General features: G+C 43.2%; 1 protein-coding gene across 3 annotated transcripts in view; it reads left to right on the top strand.

Moving 5' to 3' along the window:
* The window catches only part of arhgef49 (Rho guanine nucleotide exchange factor 49), a 90,595-nt gene that overhangs the window by 62,941 nt on the left and 511 nt on the right, over positions 1-27,143 (top strand). For all 3 annotated transcript variants that reach the window (XM_015965917.3, XM_054746673.2, XM_070544063.1), the window contains 6 exons: positions 1,960-3,638; positions 15,334-15,535; positions 16,619-16,835; positions 20,082-20,671; positions 23,635-23,780; positions 24,069-27,143. The exon at positions 24,069-27,143 is cut by the window's right edge and continues 511 nt beyond it. In XM_015965917.3, the coding sequence (XP_015821403.1) occupies positions 2,017-3,638; positions 15,334-15,535; positions 16,619-16,835; positions 20,082-20,671; positions 23,635-23,780; positions 24,069-24,897 (3,606 nt within the window). In that variant the 5' untranslated portion in view covers positions 1,960-2,016 and the 3' untranslated portion in view covers positions 24,898-27,143. The remainder of the gene's footprint in view (positions 1-1,959; positions 3,639-15,333; positions 15,536-16,618; positions 16,836-20,081; positions 20,672-23,634; positions 23,781-24,068) is intronic.

Here is a 27,143-nt window from a genome sequence, read left to right as displayed (position 1 = left end):
CACAATGGCATTATGACATCATAATGTACCAGATGACATCATAGCATACCTCTTAGCCAATAGCGGTGGCAGATTTAAATTCAAATACAGTGCAGAATTTTTCCCTGACGACGGCGCAACACTGCCAGTTTTAGACAGAATATTTGAATTTTAACCAAGATGCACTGAACTGCGAAATTATTGACTACACGTGTCTGTAGCATGATTAGACACTCCTTTATATAGTTTATCAGCAAATAAAATGTGATTTGGGGTGACTTGCTCTTGAAGTATCTCAGGGTCTTGTTCACGAGTGAGGGAAAACTGGAGCGTGAGATCGATAGGCGGATTGGTGCTGCATCTGCAGTGATGCGGGCGTTGTACTGGTCTGTCGTGGTGAAGAGCGAGCTGAGCTGGAAGGCAAAGCTTTCGATTTACCGGTCGATCTACGTTCCTACCTTCACCTATGGTCATGAGCTTTGGGTAGTGACCGAAAGAACGAGATTGCGGATACAAGCGGCCGAAATGAGTTGTTTGTGCAGGGTGACTGGGCTCTCCCTTAGAGATAGGGTGAGAAGCTTTGTCATCCAGGAGGGGCTCGGAGTAGATCCACTGCTCCTCCACATGGAGAGGAGCCATTTGAGGTGGCTCGGACATCTAGTTAGGATGCCTCCTGGACGCCTCCCTGGTGAGGTTTTCCAGGCACGTCCAACTGGTAGAAGGCCTAAAGGAAGACCCAGGACACGCTGGAGGGTCTATGTCTCACAGCTGGTCAGGGAACGCCTTGGGATTCCCCTGGAGGAGCTGTCTGGAGTCTTGGCCTCTCTGCTTAGGCTACTGCCCCGCAACCCGGCTCTGGATAAGCGGCCAAAAATGGATGGATGCAAATAAAATTTTGATCATTTGTTTTTGTTTAAGAATTTGGCTTTTTAAATAAAAAAACCTTCTTTTTGTCTGTAAGCGGTCCTTGCTTCCATCTCATGTGTGACATATTCATGTTACTGGTTGTTGCACAAAGGTAAATTTCCTACAATAAGCAGCCCACAAATTAAATTTGAGGGAAACTACCCACTAATGATCTCGGCAGCAGCCTTGCCTTCCTCCAGCCATGAAAGGAATTTTAATTCCTCCATTACTGCAAAGCTGCAGCGTCGTCCAGAATCCGCTTCATGCTTTAATAAAATAGATGATATGAGATTTATTATTCATATGATGCATCCTCTGAATCTGTGTTTCATAATCTGAGTCATACTCACAGCAGTGGCCCTGCTGTACGGATGGCTGCAGACATAGTCTGAGGTCAGGGTGATGGTAGAGTGGTCAACAAGCAGTTTGTACTCATTAAGGAAAAAGAGGAAGACCCACGGTTAACCCTGCTCTCTCGTCTCCATCCTGATGTGGAACCACCGTCTGATTACTCAGAGGGAGAGAGTGGAGCCAGCCTCCAGAGGAACAGCTAAGCAGTTATCTTCATTACTGTCCTTCAGCATACTGCTTCCTCCTAACATCACATTCATTTCCTCCATCCAAGTCTCATCTTTGTCTCCTTCACCAGCTCTGGAACTGGCTGTCTCTTTGTGTCGGTCTCTCCACCGTCATGTTTTAATAGCCAAGCAGAGCAATAATCTCTATTATTATTGTTACTGCAGAAAGAGAAAAGGGAAGAGGCCTCGGGGGGGGGGGCAGTTATATAAAATAAATGTGATTGTTCTGGAGTGGGACGAAACCACACTTCTAAGGCAAAGTCTCCATCTCCAGAGCTTCTGTTATATAATGTGTCTTCATGTGGACTATACTGTCCTTCCTGTGGCTGAGGGACTCTGACAGACCTGTCCATTAGGGTCCGTTAGACAGGCTGGAAATCAGAGCTGAGCAATTGAAAAAATAACATTTAAGAAAAGAAACGATGTGATATTAAACTTGTTTTGTTCCTTCTTTTCTTTCTGGTGTTCTAAAGCATTTGTCCTCTTGCCCCTGCAGGTGGACAGTCTTTGTACCTGCTGATGTATTTGAGGGCCTCTCCCTTAGCCCACAGCTATGCCAGACGTGAAGCTCCCTCCACCATGTGACTACCCCTCTTCTTCCTCTGCCGCACTCTCAGCCGGCTCCCCGTCTGGCTGCAAGTCTCCCTTTGACCTCCTTGCAGACATGGAGCCATGCATCGCCAACCTCCCTCTGTCCCCAGACCCTCTGAACTCCTTCCCTCGACACAGACCCACCATCCCTCAGTACTCGGACATCCAGGGACCTCACTACCCACTCATGGCAAGGTGCAACAGCAGCACCCTGCTAACTAACATGGGGATGAGGTATTGCTCCAACAGCAGGCAGGGTCCTGTTGGGATGGAGCCAGGGCAGGGGCAGGTCCCGGGCTCCAGCAACCGCAACGGCAATGGCAGCAGACCTTACAGGAGTATGGAGAACCTAAACTGGAGCACAGTAGCAGATTCTGGCCTTTGTGCCCTTGGGGCTGCTCCTTGCAGGAGCTTGGATAGTGAGTTTATTTTGCGCTACACTTCTTCTAGCCACTGGTATGATGGGCCTCCTGATGGATCTGTACTGAGAGCCCATGGGCTGGTACCCAACCCAGAAAGTTTAGCGTTTTACCCTCGACATGGACTAACCAGAAAGGACTTGCCACTTTTTCCTCAGCTGCTGTTTCCAGGTGGTATTGACGAATGGGATGCAAGGAGAGGCCTAAGGGAAAAGCTCCGCCTTCAGAGTGCTAGGTCAGCTATTGAGTCTTTAAAACCCGTCCCATTACGGCCTCAGGTGACCCCAAATGCTGCAACCAGTGAGCGGCAAAATGTGAGTCAAGGAATGTCAACAGGTGCTTGCCCCAGGCCTCTGTGCACAATGCGTACGTCTCCAGAGGAGATCAAGCAGGAGGTCTTAAGGAGGTTACAGCTCAGGAGGCAGAACAGTAGCCCCAACTTGGCTGTCCACAGCTCCCCGGGCAGCTCGACGGCAGTCAAGACATCCTACACAACCGACAACATCTCAGTAAACAACAGTGAAACAGATCCAGTGTGTGAACGGCGCCGGCAGCCTGTGGGACGTCTGCACATCCCCACGTTTGAGGAGTTTAAGATGATGAGGCAGAGAGAGGGGAAGCAGAGCGCAGAGTCTACAGCAGGTGGACAAGATGGCGGTCCTTCAGACACCCAAACCTTGCTCTCTGATCAGACTCCGTTTCAGGTGGAAGCTGGTAGTCAGCAGAGAGGTGAACCTGAGGAGATGGGTGAATTCCAGAGTACAGGTGAAGATGTCGCTAACAGTGAAGTCCTGCAGACTGTTAGCTCCTTGGAGAATCTTGATTCCAATAATGTGATCACTTCAACCTCCAGTTCCACCACCAGCACCTATTCCCCAATCTGCACAGGACCGTCGCCACGTGCACCCCTGCAGCCACAGGCCAGCTCCGTCCAGGACAAAACCCTTGCTGTTGGAGGAGATGATGGGAATGCCAGGCGGAGGAGGAGCAGTTTGGAGCCAGCTGGGACGGTTCCCTTCCCACCCTGCAGAGAGAACTGGGAGCGCCCCTCCAGCTGCTGCCCAGCGCTCCTTCTGGAGGGGACAGACCTGTCGAGCTACGGAGCCAAGATCTATAAGATGAAGGACGGGCTCATTGGGTCTGCACTGGACCTCATCAAGAAGAGGTAAGTCAGGGTGGCAGGAGGAGAGAAAAATTCAAATATGTAGAAAAGACCAAAGTTTTTAGTTTTTTCTTTCTTTACTACAAACACAATAATCAGGATAATGAAGATACATTAATTAGCCACACAGATAGGGTGATACATAACTGATCAAATTGATTAAAATAATTAATAAATAAGATCAGATAAATAACAGTATCAGTCTTTCCAAGGTTTCTGTTTTGGTTCTAACTTCCTTCATAGCTTCTGATAGCTGTTCATTTGTGAGAAAGCACATTTGTGTTAAAATATTGATAAGTTCTGTCATTTAAAACATAATTTCATGGCATTTAAGAAATGGCCATGCATTGGTTACGTGACACTCTTCCTGCAGTACCTTTGCTAAACAGCAGGTGTCACCACAGAGAAAACGGTACAGCTGCAGACAGACGTACAGGAAGCATGCTTTTCATACACAAACCTAAAGGTGCTTCTCAATGTCAAGTCACAAGGACACTGTCCTTCCTCGGTCAAACAGTTATAAATACTTGCCTCGTGTGACCGTGGCTGCCGCGGTCATGCCACGTCACATCGTGACTCGTGAGGTAACGTATTTTATACGTATAAGTTTCAATATTGATGTATAACGACCCTTTTACTGTTTTAGTTGTGTATATATTGGTTAAATTAAATGTGTAAGCTAGTTACTACCTGCTAGTAACTAACTAACCATAGATAACTGTTTTGGATCTAAAACACATTTCAGACATCAGCCCGATAGCTACAATTAGTTGACTTACATTTAAACTAGAAAGTTGCCCTCGAAGTAGCTGTTGGCTCCTGATCCACCTTTCTTTGGAAAATACCGCGCTGTATTTTGGGAAATTTTTGACCAAGGGAAGGCAACAAGGCGCCTCCCGCCTATCCTTGTCAGCTAGCTAAATGGCTAACAAACGGAGGACAGACGCCTCAGTAGAACATGAACATTGGAACACGCCTTGGCGGTTCCTGATGACGTAGGAATCCAGGGCGGGACCAAGACATCAAGGCGAGGTTCCTTGACATTGAGAAGCACCCATAATCCTTAGTTTTTACACATAGCCTGAAATTCAGGCTATGTGTAAAGGCCCTGAATTAAATCTCTGGTTTTTAATGAGCAATATTCACAGCGACATTGTTGCTATGATAGACTACAGCAGACCTCCTTATCACCAAACTCTACTGCAGAGCAACATTATACTTTATTAAAAAAAAATAATCTATATAATTTTGTTACTTTTTACAGTGCAAGTTTTGAAACATTAATTGTAATTTTTTTCTCATTTATTTCAAACAAATAAAACAATACATATATTAATTTCCAACTTGGATAACTCATCACAACCATAATTGTTCAAAAAGGAATAGGAAGAAGCATAGCTTATTTCACCTATCCCTAAATCAATTTACTCATACTTAAAAAAAATTTAAATATCAGAATACAACTTCTGAACACAACATCACAATACAACAACTCAAAAGTATCAACATCAATTACAACAATGATAATATATATTATCACTACAGTACATATACAAATTAGTGATCCTCTTGTCTATATGTGGAAAAAAAATTCATTCTTTATATAATTTCATAAATTGCACTAAACTTTCTTTGATTCTTTCCTCAAGACTATTCCATTAAAATAACTCCACTAATTGAAACACACATACTTTTCAGTTTCGTTCAAGCATAATGCTGCTTCAAATTTAATTCCCTTCTCAACTTATATCCACCTTGTCTTTCTGCAAACAGTTTTTGAATATTTTCAGGCAGAACTTTTTTATTGACTTTGTGCATAAATAGTGCAGTCCTAAATTCTATCAAATCTTTGAACTTTAAGGTTTGTAATTCTATAAACAAGCTGTTTGTGTGTTCATTATATCCCACATGACTGACCAACCTTATGGCTCGTTTTTGTAACGTACAAAGTGCATTCAGGGTAGTTTTATGGGTGTTTCCCCACACTTCAACACAGTAAGTTAGGTATGGTACTATCTGTGTGCAGTACAGTATATACAACACCTTTTAATTCACAAAATGTCTTACTTTTCCCAGCACCCCAATACTCTGTGCTACCTTTCCTTTAACATAATTTATGTGAGGTTTCCAACATAATTTGTGATCAAGGATTACACCCAGAAATGTATTTTCATACACTCTTTCTATAGTAATATAATTTATAGTTATTGCTTAGTTTATATGTGTGTTTATTATATGTTTTCCATACAACATAACTTTAGTTTTGTTTAAGTTTAATGACAATCTATTCAAATCAAACCATAGTTTCTGTTTAGCCATTTCTGTTGTTACCACCTTACAAAGATCTTGCAAATTTTCTCCCGAAGCAAAAAATTTTGTATCCTCTGCAAATGCAACACATTTAAATGCTCTGGAAACCTCACACAAATCATTAATATGTAAAATAAATAGCTTTGGACCCAAGCCCCCGCAATGCGGCTCAAAAATGGAAGCAATCCCGGAAGTACCAAAAATTGCAGTTCCACCCTCATCCGCTGGTGTCAGAAGCGAGCAAATCCTCATTGACTCCCATGTTAAAAATACCAGTTTCACAGCAGAAATAAACATGTTTACAGCCTGGTACCAAATCATGTTTTGGTTTAAATTATCTAGTTTACACTCATGACAACTCTGAGGGGGGTGAATTTTTTTTCTCACTCTTCTGTTTAAGTGTATTAAAAGCCTAAAATTCTGTATAATTAATGAGCATCAGACCCACGTGACCACAGAGCTAGCTCCGTGGAAAGGCCTCAGTAGAGCCTCGGTCTGGCTTGGAAACTGTTCCAGGATTTTGAGTGTCTGGCTTCCGGCTTGTGGAGCTCTCGGATGGAAACCGAAGTTTTCCACCCGGTTCTCCCTTCCCCGCAGCTCGGCGCATCTCTGTCTGATCGCGGCTCCTGACTTCTGCGCGGGCTGCCGGCTTGTGGAGCTCTGGGATGGAAACCTTTCCACCCGGTTCTCCCCAGCGGCAGCTCTGCGCATCTCAGATCGCAGCGGCGCTTGTCTGCTGTGTGGCTGCTGGCTTGTGGAGCTCTCGGAGACCTCTGTGTTCCACCCGGTTTTACCCAGCGGTCAGCCCGGCGTATCTCTGACTCCGAAGCTCTGGTGTTGTGCACAGTTAACTCAGGTTGTAGCTAGGTTGCTACTTTCGTTAGCTTAGCTCCCACCTCCGTGTTAGCTTTGCGTTAGCTTGAGGTTAGCTTGTAGCTAGTTCGACCGGGTGTCGTCATTTGATCCCAGCCTTACAGCCCCACCCTCAGCTCCACCTCTCTTCTCTTTTGCGGAATTGTCTGGGCTTGACGGAACCTGTGACACGATCAACATGGCAGTGGTATCCACCTCCCATTTACCCTCAAAAACATGTTATTGGAGTCTATGGAAACCCATTGTCCAATATTTATATGTCGATGTTTGTACCCAAAACTGACCCCTGTGGTACCCCACAATTGATACTGAGCAGTTCTGACTTATAATTATTTGTTCGTACAAATTGATTTTTATTGGTTAAATAACTTCTAACCCAACTGAGAACAGCTCTGCTAATACCATATTTTTGAAGTTTATTAATTAATACTGTATGATCAATTGTATCAAAAGCTTTTTTAAATCTACAAATACTCCAACTGCATGTTCCCTCTTATCTATAGAACCAGTGATTTCTTCAACAATTTCCATTAATGCCAGATCTGTTTGTTCTGAACCCACACTGACTATTTGATAACAGATTATGATTTTCAATGAATTTATCCAATCTACTGACAAATAACTTTTCTAAAATGTTCGAAATTTTCGATAATAATGAAACTGGTCTATAATTAGTGAACTGCTTATTGTCTCCCTCTTAGTATAATGGAATAACCTTAGCCGTTTTCATTTTACATGGAAATGAACCAGCTGTGAAGGACAAATTACAAATACAACAACCCCTATAACCTTCTTTATCAAAGACATGTCTATATCATTCCAATCTGTAGATGTTTTGCTTTGACAACCACCAACTATTTCAGTTACTTCCCTCTCTGTTACCGGTGTCAAAAACATAGAAGCTGGGTTGATTTTTATTAAGTCCTCAGCCCCCCCCCCCCCCCCCTAACTGAGGAGTACACATTTTTTCAGTCAGTTTTGATCCTACATTTACAAAGTAATTATTACCTGCTGTAGGTGCAGCGAACATCCGTGAACACTGATGCACATGTTTCATCAAAGAGAAACTTTACCTTTTCATATTTTAGCAACAATTCTGAAGGATTTTCCAACTCCAGTTGTGATCTGTGCCTTTATTTTACTGTTGGAGAGGTTGATCCAGTAAATCCTTAGATGATCTGAGCCTGGTAGCTGCTACAGCAGCAGAATCATTTCAGTTTTAAGTTAATCAGTGTGATCTGTGTCTGATTACCATGCCTGTGTGTTTACAGTATCATAACGTTGCACGAGTGTACACCTCCATCTGTTCAACCCCCGAGCATGCTGCTGTGCTATCGATTTATCTCAGTGATTGTGATAACAGCTGTCAGGGTCGCAGTTAACCGGATTGGCTCGGCAGACAGGAGCGTGGGCAGCCCGGGGGCTGGTGGGCTGGAGCCTGGCATCGTCCCTGCAGACTCCCGGTTTTCCCATCTCCTCTCTTTCTTGCTGTCAGCTGGTGGATAAATAACATCTTCACTCAGTTGTTTATCCCAATCACAGACAAGATAAGGGACTGATTTTACCCCCTTGTCGGTGGAGAAGCTGCTTGGTTTGCCACTTTAGTGAAATGTCCCCCCACCACCTTGAAGACTGGAGGGTGCAATAGATGAGATGTGGGCGGTACCTTTACTCAGCTGTCAGGACTTACTGCCGACTGTCGCTCCTTTGCCTGCACTGCTGGAAGTAAAGATGGATGTGTGAAGCTTTTACTGCATGTAGGCAGCAGGAAATACCTCCTGTGAGGGGCGATGTAACACAGAACATGCAGAGTAAGAGTTGAGGCTACAGGTTAAGGTTGTTTCACAATCAGGTTTTAAAATCAACCCAACTTTAGAAAAATGGCAGAAGGAACATCATGAAATTGCCTCCATTTACTGATATAACAACACACGGCCTCCTGCAGCTTGTAGCACTGTGACGCTGAGCAAAAATACTGTTAAATGCTAAAGCTGTAGCAGATACTGTGGAGATTTTTCAGTTTTCTGCTGCTTTGTAACGACAAAGAGCCGTTGGCCTGATTGTGTTGGTGCATGCTGTTCTGGGGCTTAAAGGACAAGGAAAGTGATTGCAAACGAGGGCAATCAATGCACTGCAATCCATTCTCACATGTGTGGAACATTATCAGACCCCAAAAAAATAACACACACAGGTGACCATGAAAGTGCAAAACTTCCCAGCAAGTGATTCCCAATCCATCCATTGAATGGTTTCACCACTCTTTGTTCTATAGAATAAACGCTTTGAAGCGTGTTTCTGAGTAAAAGGCATTAATAATAAGGAGCATTGCTTCACAAGGCATCTTAAAGTTTAATATTATTTATCCCAACAGGTTTCATCTTTTATCCAAGATAAAAGAACCACATTCCAACACTAAGAGTCCCTTGGGGTTTAACTACCAACCCAAGCCTCTGGACATGTTTTAAGATGTATTAATTAAAGATGGCAGTGTGCTGTGATATCTGCTCCCTGAGGTGTTTGGCGTTCACCAGTAAGTCTTTGTTGAAGCACATCGTGAGGCACATTTTGCATTCTGTGCATAATCCCCCCAGCTGCAGTATTACTGTAATGTGCATGTTGTGGTACCTGGGAGGGGTTTTAAAGGCTTGAAATGGATTAAAGCATCAAAGCAGCATCACTGAGTAAATCAGGCTCTGCAATAAGGTGCACTGGGTGCATAGATCGCCAAGCTAATAGCTTTTTTTTATGTCTGCATGCTTTTCCTTTATTTATCTCTATTAGATGCAGCCACTCACAGAGAAATACACTGAATTCATTTTGGTGATACATGCATCAGTTAACACGGCAGCCAGCCTAATTTTATTGTCACATCTTGCCGTGTTGGTCGGTGATCCATCACGCACAACGATTTCCTGATGAATTAAGCCACAGGTTATTGCTGCTCATGCATCATCCAGGCTGTGACAGCTAATACTGTGTGTGTGAGATAAAGACCTTTTTAATGACAGTTTGAATCAAGAGGAAACCGATTTGACTCATCAGAGTCACGTCTTCAGAACCGCATCAGTCATTCAGGACTTTTTTGCCTCATCGACACCAGTTTGAAGCAGATATTTAGACTTCTTTTCTCTGCTGACTCTTTGATTAAACCTATGGATTAAACGTATAACAAGATGCAGGTGTGGAAGTGGGTGGGGCTTCCACTGAACAACAGCGGGAAGAATCCAGAACTTAGCTGGTTTGAGAAGCAAAGAGCTCAAAACCCAAAAGTCAAGAGAAAAATGAGTACCACTTTACAATTAAAGGGACTTTACGGAGTTTTGAATTTTTATGCTCGCGATTGCCCCCACAGGCAAAAAGCGTAACGGCAGCTTCAATAGTAGGCTCGTGCACGAGGCGCGCATGCTGAACGTGCACACTCCTTAACGAAAATAACAGCTGAGACAGTCCTGTGTGTGTGTGTGTGTGTGTGTGTGTGTGTGTGTGTGTGTGTGTGTGTGTGTGTGTGTGTGTGTGTGTGTGTGTGTGTGTGTGTGTGTGTGTGTGTGTGGCCCAGAGGACAGGAGAACACGCAGCTAATTAATTAAATAATTTGGTTCTGTACCTTTCTCTTCAGCACAGCCGACAAAGGTTTATGATGGGTCAGTCCTCCTGCATGCTCAGATCATTCCCTTCCCTTGCTTGAAAAATTGTTCCAAAATGAAAGATGAACCCACATCTTTTTTATCTGTGAATGCAATGCCGTTCGCGAGTCTCAAATAAAAATTTGGGCATCTTACTGTAAAAATAAATACAATTAATGTAAGAAACTCTAAATAAACTATGTTCACATCCAGAGTCAAACCCGGGTCTTCACCACGAGAGTCCGACGTCTTACTAAGTGTGCTAAAGTGCCGGTAACAACTTTTGTATCTGTAATGTTTATATTCTTGATGACAGCTGAAACAACGTTTAAAGAACGGTTCGGAGCTAAAATGGCTATTTTGTTGCTAATTTGCAGGAAATATCTAGAAGAAAGTAGCTAAGGGTCCTCAGAAATGTAGCTAGGTTCGTCACTAGGCGTTAGGAACAGCGACAAAGTCACTGAGTTGGCACTTCCTCTCTCTCTGCTGCTAAAGCTACTGATAGCAAATGCTACGGGCTATGCCTGAGCGTGAACGCGCATGAAGCAGCCTGCTCGACCCGGGCAGCTCTCTTTTTCTGTGATTTTACAGAAAAACGGACAATCACAGTAAAAGTGCCAGGGCTCATTTTACAGGACCAGGTCATTGCAGGAGAATGTATGAAGAAGACATTTATTATTTCTATACATGTTTTGGCTGTCAAACTTCCATAATGCCCCTTTAAGCTCCCCTCATTAATGGCTAATAAATAGTTTATAGTTGTGATATTAATTATTCTGTAGTACTTTATAAATCAGTAATAAGGGATTATTATACGTTTTAAAGGATATATTATTATTTTATACTTCCTTCTGAGTGTACTTTTATAAACACTCCAAAGGTGAAAAAGCCCGTCTCTGTCTTCTGTCAGTGTTTGCTTTTTGTAACGATGTTCCTAAAACGAGTCACAAACGAGGAAGTAGAACAGAGCTACCTCTCACGTACCAAAGGGAGCTGTGGTTGTACTCCTCACAGATATCTGAGCTTCTCAGCTTAGAGCAGCCTGAGGAAGGGGGCGTGGCCTGCTTCAGCTTGTTCTCTTAAAGTGACAGAGCCCTGAAATGGCTCATTCTGGAAGGTACTGAAAATGTCAAGAATAAAACTGTTGAAAAGAAACTTCAATGCAAAGAACTTCATGAGCACATTTGGCATCAACTATGGAGGTATTTAAAATTAAAATAAATAAATAATATGTCCCCTTTAAGTAACAGTGGGACAAACATGCTAAATAGTGAGCCAAATCTGTTCATTTTATCTAGAGCTAACAAATTAAGCATTTCAGATGAGTCGTTATTTTTTTTAAACACAACAGGCATTTGGAAAGGTTTTAGTATAATGTTTGACTTTATCTCTGCATCATAAAATCTACTACTACCAGAAAAGTTAAAACATGAAACTATAAATTACATTCCAACATTTATTCATAACAGTTTTATACTTTTGGCATTTTTATTAGGGAAATGGCCACTTTATGAAATAAACATTTTAGTAAACAATCTTTAATCTTCTGTAATCTCTCATCTTGTAACTAAAACTGGTCCCATCTCCTCCATTATTGTTGCTTTTAGGTCTAAAACAGCCCAGGTGTCAAACTCCGGTCCCTCAGGTCCTCTGTCCTGTTCTAGGTAACACACCTGATATAAAGAAATGACAGGCTTCTGTAGAACACACACACACACACACACACACTCACACACCATCGTATCTACTTTATTCACGTTGCTTCTGAACTGCTAAGATCATGAGAGTTTGAAATTTTTGGATCAATACATGAGTGGGCAGTTTGTGTTCATAATGTTTCAAGCTGAATTTAAAGACGTGTGCATTATTTTTACAGCTCCACAGATCAATATTTGGTTACTGGAGCTTTTGAAGAGCTTAATTAAATGCTAAAGCTCTTTTATCGAGGAGTTTACAAAAAAACCAGCAGCTTTCAGAGTCTATTAGGCTTTTTCTTTAGGATGGTAATACGTCCCAACAGCAAAGGTGCATGAGTGTTACGTGATGCAGACATGACACAGTTCATGGTCAACGCTTCTGTTTTCAGAGGGCAGTCCCAACAGCTTCAGCTTCCTCCTGTTTGTTCAGATTGAAGAGTTTTCAACATATACATTTGTGTGTGTGTGTGTATGTGTGTGTGTGCGTGCGTGCGTGCGTGCGTGCGCGTGAGTGTGAGTATGCGTGTGCGTGCGTGTGTGTGTGTGTGTGTGTGTGTGTGTCCAGTTACTCAAAAAGTGAAGTGAAGGTCTGTTCCTGCATGCCTAAATGATACCGGTGGTCATGGGGTTCAGGTGTTAAATGTGCACTGATGTGTTTAGTTACACACACACACACACACACACACACACACACACACACACACACACACACACACACACACACACACACACACACACACTGAGGAAGAGAGGAAGTGTGAGAGACAGCAAATGACATTGATTTAAGTGTATGAGGGTTTCAGGGAAAATTGTAGAAAGGGGGAGGGTGGGCGTTTGGGAGAGACGACTCAGCAGGAAGTAGAGGGACATGTAAGTGTGTGTGTGTGGTGGTGGTGGTTGTGGTGGGGGGGGGGGGGGGCATGATGCTGAGGAAAGGAAGCTCTGTTATAAGTCTAATTTCCATCCTCCTCTGGAACTCTTCTTTTAATTTTAAGGAATATTGTAGCAATTTATTAGAAGAAAACAAAAATAATATTAGAGCAACTTGGGGAATAATAAATAATGTCATAAAAAGAAATAAAATAGCTTCAACTGTTCCAAATTATTTTGTAAACGGACAGTCTGAAATTAGTGAAACCAGTAAAATAGTAAATGAATTTAACAAATTTTTTACTAATGTGGGACCTGACTTGGCAAAAAACATTCCAAAATGAACTAATTATAGTACAGGTGAGAATATCAAAAGCAATAAAAACAATATATATTTAAGTCCAGTAACTAGTGATGAAATAAGAAATATTATCAATAAATGCATCAATAAAAGAAGTACTGACTGTGATGGTTTAGACATAACGTTAATAAAAAATATAATAGAAAGTATTATTCATCCATTGACTTACATATGTAATTTATCTTTTGCAACAGGGACATTTCCTAACAGGATGAAAATTGCAAAAGTAATACCACTTCATAAAAGTGGAGACAAACATATCTTTTCCAACTATAGACCAATATCTTTATTGTCACAATTCTCAAAAATACTAGAAAAATTATATTTCTAGGTTGGACCGATTCCTGATCAAAGAAGAGATATTAAATGACAGTCAGTATGGTTTTAGAACAAATCATTCAACATCCATGGCATTAATGGAATTAACAGAAGAAATATCGGAAGCCATTGACAAAAAAACTCATCTCATAAGTATCTTTATTGATTTAAAAAAAGCATTCGATACAGTGGATCATAAAATGCTTATTAAAAACTTAGTAAATATGGCATCACAGGGATGGCCCTAAAATGGATAATAAGTTATCTAACTGATAGGCAGCAATATGTTCAAATAAACAACACAAAATCACATATAAATAACATTACTTGTGGTGTACCGCAAAGGTCCGTATTGGGCCCTAATGTATTTATCATTTATATAAATGACATTGTTGAGGTATCCAATATATTAAAATGCATCTTATTTGCAGATGATACAACTTTTTACTATTCAGGAGATAATGTTGAGCAGATGATAGAAGTGATACAAACAGAGATGAAAAAAATTAAACTATGGTTTGATGGGAACAAACTATCATTAAACAGTGATAAATCATGTTTTATGATATTTAGTAATACATATTCAAATGATGAAATTTTATTAAATATAGATTAGATTAATATTAAAAGAGTTAAATGTTGAAATTTTATTAAATACAGATGAGATTAATATTAAAGAGTTAAAGAAGTCAAGTATCTGGGAGTCATCACTGATGAAAAAATGTCTTGGAAACTACATATGAACAGTGTCAAAACTAAAATATCTAAAACTATTGCACTGTTACATAGAGCAAAAGGGTTGCTTGATAATAATTCCCCATATTTGTTATATAACTCACTGATCATACCGTACCTGAACTACTGCATTGAAATCTGGGGAACAACATATAAAACTTACACAAATTCCATTTACATCTTACAGAAAAAAGCAATAAGAATAATCACAAGGAGCAACTACAGAGATCCGTCCAATCCATTATTTATAAAATTAAAACATTGAAATTCTATGATCTGGTGGACTACAATATTTTTAAATGTATGTATAATGCAAACAAAAGGAACGTATCTGCAGGATAAATCAAAAGATTTACAAAAAGACAAAGCAAATATGATTTAAAGGGACATGAATTATTTAACATACCTAGACGTCGGATACTCGTAAAGGAACATTGTGTGTCCATATATGGAGTTAGAATGTGGAATTAATTAAATACTGAAATCAAGAATGCAAAAACAATATTGACTTTCAAAAAGGAGATTAAAAAATGAAATGATTAACCTATATAGATCCATTACCTAAATGTGAGAGGGAAGGGGGGTTGGGGGGATGAAAGAAAAAAAACTAGTGTGTATTCATCATGTGTATATATGTATGTATATAGATCTATAACTTAATGCTTCTGTCTGTGTAAATTGTTTTCTCTTTTTTTCAAATTCATGGGTTGAGGTTGTGTCGGCCAACAAGTTCAATTTATTTAAGAATCATATGATTATTTCATTTGTATTAATGTTATTTTAGTTAAAAGGGGCAGACAACTTCCTCTAATCCTTCCTCCCGTTCTCTCCCTCTTCATGACTTCATTCCCTACCTCTATCCCACACTTCCATCAAACCCCTCTTTACCTCCGTCTTCTCCTTCTCTCCAGCTGCAGTGCAGAGATCTCCGCCGAGGCCCCCATCAGGCTGTCAGGTGACCGGGACGGAGGCTGTGACATCACCGCCTCCTCGGCAGACTTTCAGCCTTCCGCCGTTGCCATGGCAACGCCGGCAACGGCCTGCAGATCCGAGGCTGGCGACGAGGCGCCTGAAGGAGGAGAAGGAGGAGGAAGAGGGGAGGCAGGAGAATGCGTAAGGATTCTTTTTCTGCTTTCTTTTTCATGCGTTCAGCGTGTCTCTCCCATCTGCGCTCATCGTCGCCGTTCTGCAGCACACGGCAATGCAGACATCCATCTGAGGTTGACTGGGACGAGCAAGGGGACTGCGACACACACACACGCATGCATGCATGCGCATCACTCACACACATTTTTTTGCTGAGGCAGGAACAAAGATGTAGAGCTCTGACTTCCAGCAACAGCTCAATGTCTGAGGATGTAGTGGAGAGGAGGTGAAGCTGCCCCCCACGGCAGCAGGGTGCTGCTGATAGCCGCCGGCCGGCTGCAGCCTGAGCTGCTGCTAACATCCTCTCTGCATCTGCGGAACAGAAGAGCCACGGAGTTGTATCTTTGCTTGTTTTCAGGTAGTTTAGAGAACATTGCTCAGGTGCGTTTGCTTCTTCTTGAATTTTGGGCTCTGAATTTGTAATTCCTCCTGCCTCTGCACCCCCAGAGTAATGGCTGCCTCTTGGTTGCTCAGTGGAATATTAATTATTCTCCTTTATTTTTCCTGATCGCTGCCAGGCTTGTGTTTATCTGATGTGACGTGATGAAACCGTCTGCTGCTGGTTGGTGTCAACGTGTAGGGAGGTAACTGGTGATGGAAAGCCAGTAGCATCCATTTTGTATGAGTTAAAGTGTTGAACTTAATGCACCAGGTCAGCTCTCCTGGGGTTTGATCTCTGTTTAGGGAATTCCTCTCATCACCTTCGGAAAAGCCCAGGAGGAGCTCTGAATTGGCTCTTATCTGCAAGGTTGTTTGATTCCAGTTTGTGATAGAAGCAGATTTTTAGACGTGCGGCCTCGGTGCTGTTGGCAGGCGATCAGAGCTGCGTCTGAGGATGGAATTTGGATTCCCGTCACTCCTACAATCAATAACTCAGATCTGTTATGTAATGATGTCATCACAGTGACACAGCACAGGAGAACTCCACGCTGTGGTTTCTGTCGCGTACGATCCTTCTCGCATCACATCCTCAGAGAGTTTTTCTGCCTTTCACTTGTTGCTATAGCGATGTGGCCGTTTGACCGACGTTTGTGTCTTTCCGAATGGCAGCACACCGGTCTGGGCTGCCGGCGTTCCAGCTCAGATGCAGCCTACGAGCCGGCTGAGGCTGTAAGAGCCCAACGCGAGTGCCGCCTCCGGCCCCACTACAGCGACCCCATGCCAGCAGACGCCTCCAAGCGCAAACAGCTGGAAATGAAGATCGCTGCTGCCGCACGCCTCCACAGCCATCGTCGAGACAGAGACAGGGACAGAGACAGGGACAGTGGTGAGTACACAATCCCTGCATGCCCTTCTTGGTCTTTGACTTGTTTTCTTTACATGCACGTTGCAGTATTTATCTCATCAATCAGGAGTTTAAAGGTAAACCACATTTTACTGGAATTCTAGGCTTTGTCTTATCCCTGATTGAGACATTTGGAAAAGGACAGATTTTTGTGTTTTTGTGCTCAGCGGCACAACCTCTACAACATTTTTGCCGTAGAACCGTTTAGACCAGGGGTCATCAACCTTCGTGAAGCGGAGAGCTACTTCACGATTATTGAGACATGTGAAGGGCTACTTTCGTCGTCGTCGTCTTCCTCCGCTTAGCCGGGTCCGGGTCACAGGGGCAGCATCCCAACTAGGGAGCTCCAGACCGTCCTCTCCCCGGCCACCTCCACCAGCAGGACCCCAAGGCGTTCCCGGACCAGATTGGAGATGTAACCTCTCCAACGTGTCCTGGGTCAACCCGGGGGCCTCCTGCCGGCAGGACATGCCCGAAACACCTCCCCAGGGAGGCGTCCAGGAGGCATCCTGACCAGGTGCCCAAACCGCCTCAACTTCAGAGGATCTTTTATGGATGCACAATCAAAGAGTCGGAGTACCCGGCCCGGAGGGTTACCGGAGTCCCAACCCGGAGCCAGGCCTGGGGGTGGGACCCGTGAGCGAGCGCCTGGTGGCTGGGCTTTCGCCCATGGGGCCCGGCCCGGCCGGGCCCAGCCCGAACCGGATACATGGGCTCATCCAACTGTGGACCCACCACCCGCAGGAGGAACATGAAGGGTCCGGTGCAATGTGGATCGGGTGGCAGACCGAGGCGGGAGCCTTGGCAGTCCGATCCCCGGATAAGGAAACTGGTTTTTGGGAAGGGCTACTTTAATGTTTTTAATGGTAAATGTAGTAGTAAAATCTATATAAAGTATTTGTGATAGTAAAATATTGCAGCAGAAGTTTTTTTTATGTTATTTTAGATTTGTGCTATTTGGGAAGGCCTGTGGGCACCTTATATGGTTCCTGGGGTCACCAGGTTGGTGACCCCTGGTCAAGACCACACCCTTATTAGCCTGCTGCGCCCCTTCTCCTTCTGTCATCCTGTTTTTTTCTTCTATTTTATTTTGTTGTTTTCACCTTGTTTGTTTGTTTATGTGTATCATACAGGATGCTTAAAATGGGATGGAGTAAAGGAGCTTTAGCCCATCCCAGTTTCAATCTCTCTTCTTTAAATGCAAAAACTTCAGTTTAAATCAAAATAAAACATGAATTTATTAATGGAAAATACCATTAAGGTGGTTTCAAAGGCTTTCCTTTCTGTGAAGCACTGTCTCAACCTCGATAGTCATGGTCCTTTTTGTTTTACGCGTGCTCCTCATGTTTAGTCATCGTCGTTTTGATTAAATATTGAAAATTACACTTTTCCACTGTTAGTAAGAGTCCATACTGTCACACCAGAAATGATCTTAATATCTGTAAAACTGACTGAGAGTTTAACAAAAACCCTTTAAAACACATTTCCTTCTCAGCTCAGCCTAAGGAGACGAGTCGCTTTTCAGCTCAGACGTCTAGAAATCGTTTTCAACGATTCACAAAATTTATTTATAAGACGGTGTTAGCCTTAGCATGCTCCGTGGGGTTTGGCTGCAACACATTGTGTTCTTCTTCTACAAACGTCTTGTCAGATTCTTCAAATATTTAATTATTCTCATTTCTAAAGTTAGAATTTTGTTGCGAGTTCTAATTCAGGATTAAAGTCTCCAAGACATCATCTGGATTAGGAAGCGTTTTCCTGCTAAATCCAGTCATTATGCTGAGGTCAGCACAGACGCATGGGTGAAGCGAAACGTAAGACTCTAACCAGAGAGGGACTTTTAGATCCTGGAGATGTGTGTTTTTGATGTGTTGCCATGGTAGTTTGTCCTGTTTGAGTCCTGATGAACTCACACACTCGGGCAGCACAGCTGCATCAGTTAAGGGTCAGTGATTTTTCCAGATTGATTTCCCTTATCTAACCAAACAGCCTAATCTTTTTCTGTCCCTGGTACAACACGGGCGTCTGCTCCTCTAGCAGACATGTGTGTTCACCAGGGAAGGTGAATCTGTCTCACTTACGAAGAAACCTCCAACCAAGGCTGTCCTTTTACAATATGTCCCCCTCTAAAGCTACGTTTCAGTTGTCGGAACTTCAGGGTAAATTTTACAGGAACTTCCAACATGCGACTGCTCCTGCCCGGGCCGGCCGAACGGCCGTTTGCCGGAGCATTTCCACAAACTTGATGGAATTCCTCCACAACAACTCATTCACGGGGATTTGTTGTCTCACAGAGCGCCATTTAAAAACGGAGCTTCTTCTGGTTAATTGACATCATGCAGCTGCTGTCGTGCTCCGAATGGATTAATTATGATATTCTTCAACAGAATAAAACTTTTGATATTATTGTCACTGTGGACGCTTTTTGGTGCTGATCAGTGACATCACTCACTGCCAAAGCGGTCGTGATATGCACGTGTCTGTGCAGTGTCCTGAAAGGGCTTAATCTGAATGGAGACACAACAGCTGAGAGGACTGGGACATCCTATCTCCTGCTCAATTCCCCCATCCCAGAATTTACCCTGAAGCACTGACAATGGAAACACGCCTTATATACGAGATTGTGATCGCTCTTAAGCATTGCAGTGCTCACTCCTTTGAAGATTTTGACCTTTTAACCCCTCTTCCTTCCTGTACAGCTTTCCATACACCTTCATGTCAATACACACTTAGACACAGGATGAAGAACAGTCGATAAGGAGAACCAAACAGGATCTTGTTGCTGGGACAAACACACACCTTCATGGATTCATGTCCTCAGTATCAAAACATCTATGGGCTAGGGTTTATTTGTATACTTCCATTCAGCTTCACACACACACACACACACACACACACACACACACACACACACACACAGTAGTATTGAGTCATCATGCATGTGGACAAAGGTTAAGTTCTCACTCTGGGGCTTCAAGATCTAATTAACAGGAAAGATGATATCTGTACTTGCTGCTCCTACTCAACCAGTAATGAGTTGGCCAAATTGAACGGGTGTCTATTAGGAAATGTTATGTTCTGTTTTGTTTGTGTGTGTGTGTGCGTGCGTGCGTGCGTGCGTGTGCGTGTGTGTGTGTGTGTGTGTGAGAGAGAGAGATGGGTAACAAAAACGCTTCAGGTTAAATCCACAAATATAATCGCTGGCTTCTACCTCCTCCCTCTCTCCAGCCCCAGCAGCTCTCCGTGGACACTCTGAGCCTCCTGGTGAGGACCGACAAGCGGTTCTGGGCGTGACTCGGTCCGGTCAGCATCGCTGGAGCACCATCAGCAGCCTCAGTTCTGACAGCGGAGTGGTGGGCCTCAGCGATGAGAGGGACGAGGAGGACCGCGAGCCCCGCCGTCACCGTAGATCCAGGGGAGCAGAAGTGGAGCGAGTGGACAGCGGCATTGGCCCAGGATTGTCCCGCACCTGGAAGAGACCGTCTGCCTCCCTCAGAGCCTGGGAAGCCCAGAGACCATGTCCTGATTGTGGGATGAGGGATGGGGCCTCTAAAGAACGAGGGGAGCGAATGTGTGAGCGCTGCTCCAAGCTGCGCATCGAGCGTAAGGAGGCCATCCTGGAGTTTCTGAACACAGAGTCAAGTTACGGAGAAAACCTGAGGATCATTAAGGAGGAGTTTTACTGCCCCATGCAAAGTGCAGGTCTGCTGACAGCAGAGCAGCTCGCTGTGGTGTTTAGTAACGTTCAGGAGCTGATAGACGTCAACGACCGCTTTACTGAACACCTTCAGGACAGCATCGATCAGGCGTTTGACCAGGTGACCAGAATCACACACAGACTTCTATTTCTGTCTCTGAACGGGGATTTTGTTACTTTAGCCTTTAATCATTAAAAAACCCACATTCAGGGTCATATTTATTAAGTTGTTTAATGTGTTACTGCATGTTAATGACTCCAAAATGTCTTATTTTCACATTAAGGCAAACTTCAGCTGCTCCAGGTAAAATATCACAGTGGTAAAATAATTAAGTTACTAGATCAGGGATCATGCATGGACTATATGTAACCTGCAAGTTTGTTCCAGTAAGCCCACAAAGTCATTAACCATGCACAAACAGGAATCGTTAAGGTGGAATTCACGTGTCAGCCAATCAGAGCTCTACTCAGATCATGTGATCAAGTCTGTAGGCGGTCTGATACTCTAGAAGTACCATGCATCAGCTCACTGTGGTGTGAGGTTTAAGAGCGTTGTTAGCCAGAGTCTGCTGATGACCCCTGACCTAGATGGTAAAATAAGGTTTGACTATTAAAGTCCATCTCGTGTTTAAATGCATGATGTAAGGATGTCATGTGATGACGTGCCTGAACCATCAGCTGTTCTGTGTGTTTTTCATACATAATTCACATGGAGGTTTTAATCTGGAGGTGTTTGTTTTTTATCAGAACTTTCTGCAAAAACCCGATGCTGTCACACGCAGGCCGTCAAACACTTCATTAGTCACGGTTAACCTCCCGTGGATGCTGCTTTGCTGTTTGTCGCAAGTCATGAAGAATCTCATGAGGTCAAGTTCACTTATAACCATAACTACCTATTTAACGGTCATTTAGAGCGGTTGTTTAAGACAAATATTTATTGGGGTTGTCTTAAATAACTGGTCTAATAATTAGGACATCATATTGGGTTTGGATTAAGTTTTCTACACAAAAAAAAAGATGTTAACCCTTTGATGCATGAATTATGAAATCTTCAACTATGATTTTTTTAAACAGTTTTTTTCATTCATCTTTTGATGTGAATTAAACAAATGTCAACAAATATTTTTTGTGACATTTAATAGTTTACAAATAATTTACTACATGTCCACCTCAGTGGACAGCGTGCATTCTGAACATGAAATATGTTGGCTTGACTTGCTGAAGTCCAAATGGAGGGGCTCAAATGCAATAAAGTCTTCAACAGCTGTGCTTAATAGCAAAAAATAAATAAATAAATAAAACATTTTGAGTACCTGTCCACTGTAGTGACCATTATGCATCAAAGGGTTAAAGGGATACTTTGCGCTAAAATGACCCTTTACAGGGTTTATGAAAGACCACCCAGCCCCTATCGCCCCCTGTGGTCAGAATGGCCCACTTACACCATTAGACTGTTGGGACTTAAGCCTAATTTATAAATCTCCGTCAGCTCCAGGAGGGAGAGACACACGGACGGAGACAATTTGCCATCACCTTTCTCCGTCTCCTGGGGAGTGTTGCAAAGCAATTCCCCGCCAGGACAACAGAGGGCGTAGCGCTGTTCTGTGGTAACCTATCATGTATCCGGTCCAAGATGGTGTGTTTATATTGTGTTTTTTTTTGTGTGTGTGTATTTAAGAGAATTTTTAACGCGGATACATTCGTCCCTCATTCTCCTCCACCTCTGCATGCGCTCGCCATCTCTAAACCCACGTTTCCCGTCATTTCCTCCAGTCACGGGTGACCAAAACGATCATATTTTTAAAGTTTCTCCACGAGATATTCTATAAGCTTCTCCGTGTCTGCCGTTAGATATCCTCAACTCTCTTTATGTTTTTGAGAACGCAATGGTTGCGCTGTAGACAACAGCTGTGTCCTGACCTATCACAAGCTCGCGTTCTCCGTCTCGATGGATGGATGTTTAGAAAAGAGAGCTAGACTCCTTCCATCCTTGCGAGCCTGTCGGAGAGCCCTCAAAAGCATGGATAATGGTGTTGTGTGCGTCCGTCCCGACCTCCCGACGCAGATGGAGAAGTATAAATTAATAACTGGCGCTGCAGTCTGGTTCCAGCACGTTCCCTGCATGTTTTAGATCACAAATACAGCTGATTTGTTTACTTTAGTGATGAATCACTCCTGTAGACACTGAGGAAGGCTGGGGAGATGTTTTAGCTGACCAACACACACAGAGGAGTTTAGTTCTACAAACGGACACTAGGGGGTGCTAAAGGCAAGCCAAAACGGCCTATTTAACCTTTAAAATCAGTGCTCAATACTCTATTTTAGCTGATGTTTAGGCTAATGTTTGATTAAATTTTTAATCTCAAACCAAAATATGGAAACTTAAAGAGCAAGTCACTCCAAATGAACTTTTTTTTTGCTGATAAACTATATAAATGAGTGTCTGATCGTGTTGCAGACAAATGTATTAAATAATTCGGCATTTTAGTTCATTTTAGTTCAAACTGAAATATTCTGCCTAAAACTGTCAGCGATGCACTGTCGTCAGGTAAAAACTGCACTGCATTTGAATTTAAATCTGCCATCGCTATTGGCTAAGAGGTACACAATGATGTTAGATGGTACATTATGATGTCACAATGTCGTGAGTGTGTGTATTTGTTAGCGGCTCTGCCCTCTCAGTCTGCTAGGCAACAGCATTTGTTGCATTTTTCAAACAGGAAGTGGGAGTTGAGTAAGAATCTGGTAGGGGGTGACTTGCTCTTTAAAAAACTGTACATAATAATAATAATAATAAAATAGCCTGTCATATTTTGCTCCTCCTAGTGGCTCTAATAGGATTTGCAACAAAACATAGAGGGGTCACCTGTTGGCCTGCATGTGCATCACAGACTCCTCTGCAGGAGTTCCGGATGCAGAGCTGAAGCACAGCAGAGAGGGATGGACCTGTTTTTCTGTAACAGTATTTTCAGTTTAGACCTAGACACTTTTCTAGAAAATAAGTTTTGAGGACTCCTCAAGATTCAACAAGATTTGAATCAGCCAATTAAATTTTCATTCTCTTTGCGTGGGATTTAACTCCAGGGCGATGATGACCTGCTGACCGTTTATATCGGAGAAATTTTCCTGGCGTTTGTCAACATGCTGCCAGCCTTCCAGACCTACTGCCTGCAGCAGTCCACCTCAGTCAACATGCTCAACACTCTGGAGAAAGAGAAGGAGCTGCTCAGGTAAACACCAAATACAGGGATTCCTCTTCCTGTTGGCTTGTATGAAGTAGAAGCTGCTGTGGGAGCATTCTCTTGTTCCTGCCATGGCTGCTCTGTGTAATTCTTAATGGAAAAGACAATGAGTTATCACTTATTCAGTGGAAGGTCTATTTTTGGTGCTGAGCTGCAATTATTCACATTTCCAGACAGAACCACAGCTCACCAATGAGTCAAGCTCTTCTCTAATATTTGTTAATGACGTTTTCTGCAAGCATGCACCAGTTGAGAGAATCTTCTTTCTAATTTCAGAATATTTCTGGATGTTTCCCAAAACGACAACACTGCATTGCGGCGTATGAACTTGCGCTCCTTCCTCATGGCGCCCCTGCAGCGTGTGACTAAGTACCCACTCCTGTTAAGTCGCATCATTAAGGTCACGCCCGAATATCACCCTGACTACGCACATCTCCGTGAGGCCAAGAGCCGAGTGGAATCTCATCTGGAACACATCAATATGAAGACCAAGCAGGAGGGCAATGGCGTCACCTGGTCTCTGCGATCGTTTCGTCGGGACAGTCGTAAGAATCGGGAGGTCATAAACATTGAGATGCGAGAGGTGTCTATGAAAACGGTGGGCTGGGCAAGAGAAAACACACGATTCGTCATGGAAGGGCCGCTCCAGCTGTCCCAACCGGCAGATGGTCAGTGGGTGAAGAAGGGCAGCAAAGGCCTCAAGTTCCAAAACGTACAGAGTCTGCTGATGGTGAGGACACAGCGGGGTGGTGACTCCAGCGGGCAAGATGGTGGTGCAAGAGGGGATCCAGGGGAGGGCTTTGGGGAGAGTGTCCGGGATGGAGTTCTGGTCCTAATCAAGGACAAAAGCAGCGGGAAGTTTGCGGTGCTAAGGGAACCTATCCACCTGGGTAACTGTGTGGTGTCATCTGAGCCGGACTGTGAGGACACTTTCGAGGTTCTCGATATTCGACGAGAATCTTTTGTTTTCCGTGCATCGGACAAATCTCGAACCCAGCAGTGGTTCCACCAGATTAAGAGATACGCCCGAGACTTGGGCACCTGGAGGAAAAGGCGTAATGCTCTGCCCAACATCATGATCAACACAAACCAGACGCGTTCCTGAGGCTAACTTTCACACGGTTTTGCTTCACTGTAAATGACCCAACGCTTCAACTTCAGACGTCAGCTGAAAACATAAAAGATTTTGTGAAACCACCGTTCTGATGGGCTAGAATCCAGAAAACACAATCCGTCTCACAGACTTGTGAGAAAGTGAAGCACTTTCTTTCTTACAGAGCTGCAAGTGCGCCATTAAAGTGTATATGCAGACCTATTTTACGCAGTTACACAGAGGAACGACCAAAAAAACAACTTGGGCTGCGCTAACCAGCCTTGATTGTAGAGACTGTTTGCTCTTCAGTGCTTAAGGTGTGTCTGATGGAAAGCATGGCTGAACATGATTGACTGCAAAATGATAAATTCAAATGTCACTTTTTATACAAGACAGTGAGAATTTAAACAGTTTCTTGAATGAGGCCAGATCGTTCTTCAGTGATTTATGTTTGTTGTCACAGCCCTTTCCAGTCTGTGTGCTGCCCTCTGCTGTCTGCTGGCAGCATAGCACCTTTCACCATTGAGCAGAGCCAGTCCACCAGGCCCAACAGACCTCCGGTGTCACTGTGTTTCAATGGGATTTCAGTGATCAGCAATAATCTCTGCCACTTTTTAAACTAGTAGCATTTCTATATGCATTTAAGTTTCTCTGACTTCCTTTGGAGTTCAGGTGTTGGTCCTGATCATTTAACTGGAGTCTGAAGTCTGTTTACATCATTTAAAGCTTTTGTTCACCGCTCTGTTTCAGTCATTATCACCGAGATCGTGTTGGTGCCATGAAAGTAAGTTTGAAATGTTTAGTTTGGGGTTTTTTGTCAACTGGCTAGCATCAGTCTGCCTAATTGTGAGTCAAGAGCAACGTTTTTCAGCCTTGTGATCAGCCCCACAAATCTAAACAGTCCAACAAGTTTCTTTACTAAACATTTTCGGATCAAAAACAATGAAAATACACAATCACTGGCCACTTTATTTGGTACATCTTTCTAGTAATGTGTTGGACTCGCTTTTCCCTTCAGAACTGCTTTAATTCACTATGTCATAGATTCAACAAGGCCTTAGAAACGGCCCACACTGACTTGACAGCATCACGCATGATGAAACTCTCCTGTTCAACCACATCCCAAAGGTTCTGGACTGAGATCTGGTGACTGTGGAGACCGATGGAGTTAGAGATGATCTAAGCTTTGTGACCTGGTGCATGATCCTGCTGGAAGTAGCCATCCCTTAAAGCTGGTTGCTGGTAAAAAAAAAAAAAAAAAAAAGAAAATCCCCGTAGCAGGTTTTGAACCATCGTCTGTCTGGTACCAACAGCCTTATCCATTCTGGTGCTCAGACTGAACCTTAGAAACTGTGCCTAAATGCACCAAGTGGCTGTCATCTGATTGGCTGATTATGCATTTGTAGTAAAAAGCAGTTGAACAGGTCTGCTGAACAGGGGCGTGTCCAGGGAGTAGCCTGGGGTAGCAAATGCCACCCTTGGAATCTGATTGGCCACCCCAGGTGCCACCGCATTGAATTCCCTTTAAATAGGCTTTTCATTGTCCACTAAAGACTTGGGGTAAAAAAAAAAAAAAAAGCATAACCATTGGTGCCACCCATGCACAAAGTAGTGCCTCACTTGGGCCACCCCATTTGAAAAGATCTGGACACGCCACTGCTGCTGAATGTGGCATTACTGGAGAGTAAGAATCTGGCAATACAACATCACAATGTGGCGGGGTGGGGGTGGAGTGGGAATGATTCGATATATCCCAATAATGAAAGCCAGACAATATTTAGACTGAATTTAATAGAAGAGCTGAGGCCAGACTCTTACATGACGCGTCCAAATATCTCATTGTTCAGTCAGAATGAAGGCAGTTAAAATGCTGCCACCTAGCAGTCGGAGTTTGATTTGCACCACTTAAGGGAAATACATCAAACGTTTGTAGGTAATATCTCAATAAAAATGGATTTGCTTCTTCCAAATATTAATTTAGTATCAGAATATTGCAATATTTCAGTGTATATCATCTAAACCATGTTTTTTTCGGAGCAACCAACAGTTTGACTCATCAAACATTAGAATCATGCTAAACAGACGCTTACCCTTTACTTTGAAAGTCTTGACTTTGACTGGGTAGAAATGTGTTGGGAGCAGATTTTTGGGAAGATTAAAAAACGTTGCCGACTTGATAAATTAGCCTCAGTGAAAGCGTCCAAAACCACGTTGTTACGATAAATAGCTGTTACATGACCTAGCAATGAGCTTTGTGC

This window comes from Nothobranchius furzeri, chromosome 14, assembly GCF_043380555.1.
Source record: "Nothobranchius furzeri strain GRZ-AD chromosome 14, NfurGRZ-RIMD1, whole genome shotgun sequence".
Classification (NCBI taxonomy): domain Eukaryota; kingdom Metazoa; phylum Chordata; class Actinopteri; order Cyprinodontiformes; family Nothobranchiidae; genus Nothobranchius; species Nothobranchius furzeri.
This window is presented reverse-complemented; position numbering and strand designations above follow the sequence as displayed.